The sequence below is a fragment of the Ceratina calcarata genome, unplaced genomic scaffold (genome assembly GCF_001652005.2).
Source record: "Ceratina calcarata isolate Rehan_Ccalc_2016 unplaced genomic scaffold, ASM165200v1 scaffold49.2, whole genome shotgun sequence".
Classification (NCBI taxonomy): Eukaryota; Metazoa; Arthropoda; class Insecta; order Hymenoptera; family Apidae; genus Ceratina; species Ceratina calcarata.
Genome location: NW_017173325.1, coordinates 200,339 through 210,047, shown reverse-complemented (window position 1 = coordinate 210,047; position 9,709 = coordinate 200,339). Strand labels below are relative to the sequence as shown.

Sequence of the window (9,709 nt, the reverse complement as noted above, 5' to 3'; positions counted from 1 at the left end):
AATCTTTGCATAAATGAAATTAATTAAAAGCAATAAATGCGCAATACAAATATGATACATTTCGAGAACGTAGTTTTTATAAATTTCGCAATTATTTCAAGTCAATGTCTTAGGAATAAGTAAATGCGTCAAGAAGACATGGATTAAATAGTGAGAAGCACACTCGTGGAGATCATTATTCAAGTGCATTCAAGAGTATCTTTTTTGCAGTACTAGCGGTTTTCTTTATCTGACATAAGCGATTTCAACGGCAAGCCACTTATGTATTTAACAAGTGTGTTGAAATAAATGAATATATCACTGTAAAATTCTGGGCCCAGTGTAATCTTTGCATGGTGTTTGTTATAAAATCTCAATAAAACAATCCCGAACAAATCATTCGAACATAAATTACGTCAGAAGAGAGAATAAACAAGATCATATGTCGCGGAGTATATTGTACTTGAAGGAACAACTAAATACAGGATTAATCGCTGATAAGCATTATGAATGTTTGTCGATAGAGCAGAGGAAAGTTGCAAACTTATGCAATGGAATACCGAACGCCAGGTGGCGGGAAGCATTCGTATGGGGGTACCGATACAGGTAAGTACAGGTGAGAGACGGCGGGAACTGGTGAAAGAGCAAGAGAGGGCTTATCAAATTGATGGTAGGAAAGGAGACAGACTGGGTGAGGGGCCGCAGAACATCGTCCAAGCACCTTCGTTGTTCGAGCAGTACAGTGCTGAACGCCATAGGTACTTAATGCACGTATGTTTCCTCTACTCTATCGAGAATATTAAGGATCTATGATCCTCCGCGATCACAGCGATTTAAAAGTGATTATTTTACACGAGAAGTGTCAGAAAAACTTACCGCTGCAGCAATGTTTCGCCATCGGTAGCCAGACCTCCGGAAGAATCCACGAACAGAAATGACGACCGAGCGGTTTCACAAGTGAGTTTCCTTTTATATGCACGACGAACTTTGTGCATACCATTCTTAGTTTTCGCGTTCTTGTTTTTCTATAAATGATACGCGTTTGCATGCTTGAGCAAGATGTCTATCTGAGGCATAGCCAGTAGAGAAATGCTGCGGAACGAGGTTCTCGTTTCTCGCTACAATGAAAAAATGACATGCCTGGTTAGCGATCAGACTGAGCTATATATTGTGCCTTGAGCATTCTAAACATTTAAAATACTTACCAAAAACTATGAAATCGTTGTCGTACATCGCGCGCGTGCGCGATTTATGCATAAAGACATTTGTATTTAAATGAACGCAAGCATTTATCGCTCAATCTATTTTTGTAAGCACCAGACCCGCATACATATCATTCTCGTCTGAAACCAGAAATTCGCTTAATTGAGAGATGCGATAGATTCGTTCCAAAAGATGCTGAGTAGCGCATTCTTTCTGCGAAGCGAGATCGAAAACAGGATGTTTAATACAAGGAAAACATTTCATTTTCGTATAACATGTATTTAAATTCGAAAAGTTAATAAATCTGTAACAAATCGTCAAGCCTCATTTATTGCAAATGATTTGTAACGCGGAGAAAATTATCATGCAAGGAACTCGTTTAAACTGATTTTCATACGTACTTTCTCTGACACCCTCGCTTTCATTCTTCATATTCAGAATCTTTTTCAATCTTTCTTCCATATTCTTAAACACCTAATAACACAAAATTAATACAACGTATAAATGTATTATGTCTAAAATATAAATTTCGAGTAACAAAGCTCATATGCAAGTAACAATGTTAAATATTATGTAATGATTTTTAATTAGAGAAAGACTAATTAACAGAAGAAAAGTCGAGCGAAGGAGAAAACTATAACGTGCCATGTCGCATTATCCTAGTGCTAGATGTACACTGTTAACTGTAATTACAGGTGGAAAATTATCAACAAACTAGCTAGATAACTATGTAATAATTATACGTATACAGCGAAAAATTGTAGAGATCAAACGAGACTGATAATTCTGAAATTTAACAATTGTCTACTAGGCCAATCTATAGAATAATTAATTCATCATCGTAATTACTTTTCCTATAGAGCTGCACGCGACGGCTTTTTAGACATCTTAAAAGAAGCAACAAAAAAAGATTGTAACGCGCGGGATGACGGTGGAATGACCCCCACATTATGGGCAGCCTTCGAAGGTCACTTAGATGCTCTGAGACTGCTCGTCGCCAGAGGGTATGTTCGCAAAACTATGCTACTTATAAGAACATACATGCGAGGAATATCGAATCGCTTCGTAAAACATTTACACGGACATGCTAATTTATTTAATTACGCGAATGAAAGGCACACTCATATATTACAGATTTTCAATCTCAATGCACGGTCTTTATACACACAATCACAGTAATAATTATTCGGTGTACGGCTAATTGCAAATCATTGGATTTTAACCCTACATACATACGTATGCCGCTAAGGACGACGCGTACTTGGCTATGTTTATATGTAGCCAATATACGCATTTACTTTCTTGTTTTAATGAACGATTTATTCACTATCGAGAATATGCGTATGCGTTTGTATTAACATGCGTATTTATGTGAACTTACTTGGGATAATTGAGGAAAGATAAAACTTCTGAACGGAAGCGATGTGACTCCTGTCAACCGGCACATGAGACTGCCATGTTTTGGCGGCAAAGTGATAACAATTCATTAGCTATCGAAAATGATTCTCGATCTACTTGGCATGCGCGAAAATTCAATTGAATGTTTCTCGTATGCTCAATACTGATAGTTTTATTTCTCATAAAAATTGACAAAGAATAAATACATTTATTTATATGATATGACAAAGAATAAATATATAATGTCTGACGTCCGTTTCACAAAAAAATTTGCACATGCCTTAAATTAACTGTGCGAGTAACACAATTAAGCACAAGGTCGTTATGGCTAGTGGACACGACAATTTTAGTGTTATAGACTTCGTGTAAACGTCGAAGGTAAAACAACAGAACTTGCAGTAATAAACGACGTCAAGTACATACGTTGTACGTACATATATTTTTGCACGTAGAGGAGAGTTTTGTGTTAAACGATGACAGGTGTACGAAGCCGGAAATATACGCTATAATCTGGCATCTATCGACCCCACGAACGGAAATTACGGCCAAGCGAGCACCGGTGAAAAACAATCGAGTACGAATGGGACAAAACCCGGTGACAGGATGAAACGGAATAAGGGAACAAGAAATTGTTATTTTACGTGCCGGGGTTTCGTTCCAAACTAGTTTTATTATATTATCGTTTGCTAACAGAAATGATATATACATAATACAGAATATACGTAATAATCGTATCTTAACTCTGAATTCAGAACGTAAATATAAAAGTCTCCAAATGGAATAATGTAAAATAATCGCTCTTATTCTATTGTCTTCCCTGCATGCCTAATTATTTATGGATAGCAGACGATTTAATGGTATAGCATACTACAGTTTATAAGAGCACATCGTTAATGTAATAACGGATACAATGATCGTTACAATATTACCGTAATTTTTCTAATTGTGCAGTATTATGTAGTTCTGTCAATTCTTTTTCTTTCCCTAAAATCGCTTTGAATGACAATTTGAAACCACCTTACGATGGCGTGTTTCATTTTATATATAAATACGTTCGTTCGGCAATATAAAAGCTGAAAACGCACGTGCCCCACTGTGAATAAGATCATATGTCGTTCAATTGGCTTCAGTGTAAAGCCGAAGAACGATAGAAATTCAATATTAAGATCTGGTGTCCTTCCGGAGCTTTGTTCCGCTCGTGTGACATCGCGTGACAGGATGTCACGCTACAAAATCCATTTATTTCGTTCATTCGTTACCGAGACAAAAATAGGTCACACACTTCATCTCCTCATGTTAAAAACATATGTTTTTTTTTTAATCTAGAGGAAATTACTTATTCCGCATGAATTATGAAAGTTGCTTCGTTATACACACGTAATTCGAGTTACGTGAATGGAAAGAGACAGGTGTGGAGTAATTTACTTTTTAACGATTGTTCCTGTAGGGGGGATCCCGACAAAACCGATTATTTCGGTAACACAGCCCTTCACCTAGCAGCGGCAAGGGGTCACGAATACTGCGTCAAGTTTCTCGTTAAGTTTGGTTGTAATATTTGGTCGTTGGACATCGATAGACATTCTGCTAGAGATTTAGCCGCTATAAATGGAAGAGAAGTGACCCTACAATTTTTAGATTACGTCCAAGCCGATCAGGAGTTAAACAATCGGAAAAAATGTCGTATGCTTCGGGAGAAGGCTGAGAAAGATGCCGACAAAAGGTGTTTAAATAATCATACGAACATTTAACTCATCGTTATTGACGTTTCAACTAATAAATACGAATTGTTGATGAAACAGGCTGAAGGAATACATGAAGAAGCAAAAAATGACAGAAATTAGAATCGAGAAGGAGAAGAAATTATCGAAAGATCGAACGAAATTGGACTTGGCCACGGTTAACGAAACCGGCATTCTACCTCACAAGTGCAGTATGTTGACCTTCAAGGGTCGGGTGAAGCCTTCACCAACGTTCAGCGATATCGTCGGTACCACCACGAAGAAACACGGTACTGCAGGGTGTAGAAAAGCTTTAGCGAAGAAAGCCGTTGACGATTTCAAAGTAGTAGAGGTAATATAGATACATGGAATTTTTATAAGCTCGATTATATTAAATCAAGAAATTCACTTCCATTAATCAAAGAATAAATAGGACGACAAATCGGATACAGTTTACAACCGACGTCTTATTCTTAAAATATTAATTTTCTAGATTGAAGTTAATGGAAAGAAATCGATACGTAGCCTCACTGGTCTTAGAAGGGATTCTGAAATAATGTACGTAGGAACTTATGACACGCAAGCTCAGCAAATAGGAAGGCGAGCGAAAATCTCTGATGTTTGGGGCACATTAAGTAAAGCACAAAGTACTCCCGATTTGTTAAGCGATCGAAATTTCGACGAGGATTTAGATCAAGACGACGGAGAAGATCCAAATGACATAAGAGATAATGTCTTGCTACATGAACCAGCGAGTATCTTCAATCGACCAGGTTTCGGATCGGTGGCATTTCGTAGATCGGTGAGCGAAGTAGAATAATAAGATAAGACACAATCTTTAGTAGGACTACAAAATATATGGGACAATTTAATTATCGTAAAATGATATGCATAGCCGCAAACATAAATAATTATGTCATCGCTTACAATAATAAATTGCATCCAAAATATTATCCTCAAAAAGTTCGTCAATATTACGACAAATACTAGATAAAAATGATAATTCCTTAATTTTATTTGTAGAACCCCTTAAAAATAATAATGTGAACTTATATAAAGCAGTACATAGAAGACTGCTGTCTTTTAATTTTATAGATAACAACTACTTTCGACAACTTACCGATCGCGCAAGCGGATACACTCGAACAAAACGGAAATACCTGCGTAAATGGTTCTCTAAATGGATCTATAAATGGCCATCGAGTTAGCACAAACGGACACAACGAAGAAATCAGCATAGGAAGCGCAGGTAGTCTAGCTCGGCGGCAGAGCATGTGGGACGATGATGTACTTTCAGGTAAAATTACTCTTTACCTCATAAGTTCATTATCTATGTAATAAATTTTATTTTACATATCAGTTAGATTCTTATACAGACACAATATGTAATTATAGAGGAAGAAACTGACGAGGAGTGGACGCCGTTGCAAAGATTCTTGGTTGCCAATAATTTGTCATCGGTACATCCAGTTTTAGAGTCCGAGCAAATTGATTTAGAAGCTTTAATGTTGCTAACTGAAGCTGACATCGCGGCATTAAAACTTCCGCTTGGACCCAAACGGAAATTGATGAATGCTATAGCTAATCGTAAAAGAGCATTAGATACGCCGGAAAATGTCATCAAAGATAGCAAGTTGTGACACCGTCGCAACTGAAATTAACTTTTCTATTTTACATGCAAGCTATCATTTGTCCAACGATTAGGAAACTATTGAAACCTGTAATCGCGTTCAAAACTAATATTACGTATTGCCATAAAACTATAAATCTTGAATTCTGTGTTACGAAGGATATTCTAAAGTAATATCGACTTCAACGAAGAAACCCTACGTACATTTTCATACTATGAATGGTGCCTTAATATAGAATATATATTTTATTAAGCCAGTAAATGTAAATGAAAATGTAAATGCGAATTTTAAATAATCCATCCTTGTAGATCCTGTTAATAATAGGATAAAAGGACTCAACTGTTTCTTATTAATCGTCTAGATATCACGAATCTTACGCAAATTGTACAAAATCACGTATATAAAAAAAGAAATAAAATATGTAAATATGGTAATAATTATTTCAGACGTTTTATAAGATACCCCTTATATTATGAAAAATATAGCAACAACTTGTATACAAAAAGTAAACACTAACGATATATAACTGTCTTGTTTCTTTGTAATTTTATTTGTAAATGATTATCTTACAAACAAGAGACGCAAAAATATACAAGCTTCTTATGCCCGCGAAAAATAACAGCACCATTTCTCGCCACGTCGCGATCGCACATTATTATGTTGTATCACGGTTTTCCCGTGCCCGTGCTTATAGAGTATGACGATACAATTTGTCGACACAAAACGTCACGTTGCGATTAATGTGCATCAGAATAAAAAAAGAAATGGTTCGTAGAAAATTTTTTGGTGCCCTGTACTCGTGACGTGTACGCATCCCTACGCATCATGATCAGCGTACGAACTCTACTGTTACTGTGAAAAAGATATGATACAGAAGTGATTCCTCGCGATTTTTCCTACCAAGGCTGCACGATTAATCGATTAATGGACAATAAATATCAATGTTCGTTCGACTTATCCAATTATCCTACATGACTATCAATTTATTAATATAAAAACGTATTAATTTATTTTTACTATTAATCGATTAATTTCAGCGCCCTACACACTACGTTCTCTATTTCTATACACAACAGTCGGTCTTGCGTAATGGCAACTTCACTGGAAACATCTGGTTTTTTTGGCAGTAAGTATAAATTACATGCTTCAATAAAAAGAAAGACGGAAGTCATCGATTCACGAAAAATCATTACCTACAACATAAAATCTAATTTACTTAGGAAAGATATGCTCACATCGTTTCTTATTAATTTACAATCTCAGTGTTTATTTATAAAAAATATTACGTCATTTTTAAATATAAATAATGAGAAACTGTTTTTAACGAAATTGTTCATTTTTTAATCCATATAGGATGTAAACTATATAAAGTAAGAATGTAAAACGCCAAGCGTAGACTATCAACGAGTGTTAACTCCCCACGAGAAAGAGAGAACTTCTACGTATAGGTGAAAAAATTGCTGCTTGTTGACCGCCAAATGTTGTCTTACAACATATTTAGATCTTACATTCGACAAGAAAGAAAAATGCCAATTATACCCACTTCCCACGTCTTGCATGTGACAATCAATCCAGCGCATGTCGACTTTTATCTCACAACCAGAGCTTTCGACTCAGAATCAGAAACATTCCATTATTAAGAAAACGAAAATAAGAATGACAACGCCTGTACAAAATGACTCGATGTTCCATCGTAAACTATCAATTTCTTATCAGTAAAGTATTCCTAAATATGGCATCTTCAGCGTGTTACTTTCTTCTATTAAGTGTAAAGTTATCTTTGTACGAAAGATCTCTTAAGAAATAATTAAAAACGCATTACCAGAACGCAAAGAAGCAACTTCCTTTAACTCATAAAAACATAAACAATTGAATTTCGGACGTGCCACTAATCTCTATGCGGTATAGAGAACAATGCAACGTACAAAGATACTCAATATCGTGTATTATACATTTTGTATAAATGGAATTTCCAAGACTTTCATGACCATTATACACGTTATCAAACTGTCCAGGAAAATGGGGTCAAGCGAAGTCCTTGGAGTTTTATTAACTGCCGATCGTACGATAAATCATTAAAGCTATCGCGTAGTTGTGAATATCAATAATGATAATAATGTTATCAATACCCCTAAGGCTATTGTTTACCCTTATCATTATGAACGTTACGCTATATTTACAACTGAACAGCAATTTTCGCTTGTTTCCAGAATGATACTCAAACAACGTCGAGGAGAAGGAAACAAACAGAAATGAGTCTGCTTCTAAGTGATGATTCGAAGAACGATTCGAAGGAAATTCGGAATGTCGGTAGGAAAATCGAAATTTATAATTGAATAGAATTTATCGGCAGTTCGATAGAATGGAGCATTCTCGAATTTCCTATTATACACGATCTTCAACTCACATAGAAGCAATTACGAGGCACAACGCTAGAAATAATATACATTTACAGTGACTTTACAAACAGAGCGACAAATCACTCTGATATAAGTCTTTGAACAGAATGCTTTTTACAAGATATGCACACATATACAGACGCGACACATGACGTATGCATACATGTGTGTAGTGCGTGTATATATACATATATGTATATGCATATACAGCAAAGAGCTGCCGTGTTTCCTCGACAACGGCTACATCTAAGACGGAAAGCTCGTTTATTGATTAAGTCCATATTAGGAATTGTGGAAAAGTAGATCCCTTTACATTGCACTGTTTTCATATGCAGGCTTTGCCTGAGAAACACCTTCACTGTACTGCTTAACCCTTTGCTTGTAAAATATGTGTATGTGAAAAAAAATCTAAAGAAAAATCGACTTCACATTACAATACTTCATCATCGGTTTCGTCCAAATTGACATGAAATACATAGAAATTGGAAGAAACTTTCATAAAGATCTGTTCCACCGATCAGTTCATTCCATCCATTAGTCCAGTTTAATGTAAGCATCGTTTATTCTAACTCGTTTAAGATTTATAGCTACACAAAGTCTAGTCAAGAATTTTATCAATTAGTTACGCAATTATGAGCACCTGCGACACGAATGGAAAGAGCAAGATGCGAAACACCATGTTTGGCATCTTCCTTGAACCTTGTTTTCAAGCTCGATCTCAATTTATTTGATACTCTAGCGAGGATGTCAAAACTAGAAAAGCATGGCAGCAGAAATTTCCCGATAGCTTCCAAGGGATCGCACACAAAATACATGCACTAGACAGACAAAGAATTACAAATAAAAATTCTTCAGAAACAATTAAATATATTATTTAAAAAAAAACAATAATTTAGTGATTATTTTGTATANATCAGAGGGCTAAGCGATCCTTTGGATTGTATAAGAATGTTCTACAATCACCTTCTCCCCGTTCCCTTGTTCTTCTCGCAAAAATTACAATTGTCGACAGTAACACAGTTACAGAATATTAAATTATCGTCATCACTTATCGAAAGACCCACTTGAACATATTACAATACACTACCGAAGTGAATGAAAAATATCACGAAACATCAGCTGCTAATTTTAGGATACACACACGGTAAATGTGTAAAGCATGTTGGTTTGCAGCTTTCAATATCTCATTTGGCAAGGTTCTTCCTCTTGGTTTACAGATCGATAAACTAATAATCACATATACAGACTTCCTGCACATAAAACAATGACATTCACTCTGTATGGGCACTTTGGATGGTATTTTGAAACACGTTTGTATTATCTCATAGCTTATATAAATAAATAAATAATTTCAAAATAAATTCTAATAGTATAACAGACA

At 35.6% G+C, this 9,709-nt stretch overlaps 2 protein-coding genes and 1 long non-coding RNA gene across 6 annotated transcripts in view; 1 reads left to right on the top strand and 2 right to left on the bottom strand.

Annotated features, from left to right (window-relative positions):
- dpr1 (defective proboscis extension response 1) overlaps positions 1 to 933 on the bottom strand; it is a 524,556-nt gene extending 523,623 nt beyond the window's left edge. The window contains exon 1 of one of the 2 annotated variants that reach the window (XM_026816137.1): positions 856 to 933. Coding sequence is in view for 1 of the 2 variants with exons in the window: in XM_026816136.1 (XP_026671937.1) it covers positions 856 to 877 (22 nt within the window). In the remaining variant the exon portion in view is untranslated. The remainder of the gene's footprint in view (positions 1 to 855) is intronic. The other variant, XM_026816136.1, reaches the window with a different exon arrangement.
- On the top strand, positions 14 to 6,353 carry Sans (SAM_USH1G_HARP domain-containing protein Sans). Of its 3 annotated transcripts, none has more exons than XM_026816134.1 (8): positions 14 to 585; positions 654 to 936; positions 2,043 to 2,186; positions 4,028 to 4,300; positions 4,380 to 4,650; positions 4,792 to 5,100; positions 5,394 to 5,595; positions 5,694 to 6,353. In XM_026816134.1, exons 2-8 carry the CDS (start codon positions 914 to 916, stop codon positions 5,936 to 5,938), a joined length of 1,467 nt encoding a protein of 488 aa, XP_026671935.1. In that variant the 5' UTR covers positions 14 to 585; positions 654 to 913; the 3' UTR covers positions 5,939 to 6,353. The 3 variants fall into 3 exon arrangements, with proteins under 3 accessions (XP_026671935.1, XP_026671936.1, XP_017885126.1); XM_026816135.1 differs by having other exon boundaries at positions 14 to 750; positions 840 to 936; XM_018029637.2 differs by having other exon boundaries at positions 14 to 936.
- A 105-nt stretch (positions 6,354 to 6,458) lies between these two features.
- On the bottom strand, positions 6,459 to 9,233 carry LOC108627997 (uncharacterized). Its single transcript, XR_001916759.2, has 2 exons — positions 9,083 to 9,233; positions 6,459 to 9,027 (listed from the first exon to the last, which is right to left on the bottom strand). It is a non-coding gene; the product is annotated as an uncharacterized LOC108627997 (long non-coding RNA).
- Between the last annotated feature and the right edge of the window lie 476 nt (positions 9,234 to 9,709).

Excerpts from the sequence above, each read along its gene's own strand:
- Sans (XM_026816134.1), top strand. The coding sequence starts at position 914 with ATGACGACCGAGCGGTTTCACAA. Across the intron at positions 937-2,042 it reads ACGACCGAGCGGTTTCACAA|AGCTGCACGCGACGGCTTTT; the intron begins GTGAGTTTCCTT and ends CTTTTCCTATAG. Across the intron at positions 5,596-5,693 it reads GGACGATGATGTACTTTCAG|AGGAAGAAACTGACGAGGAG; the intron begins GTAAAATTACTC and ends ATGTAATTATAG.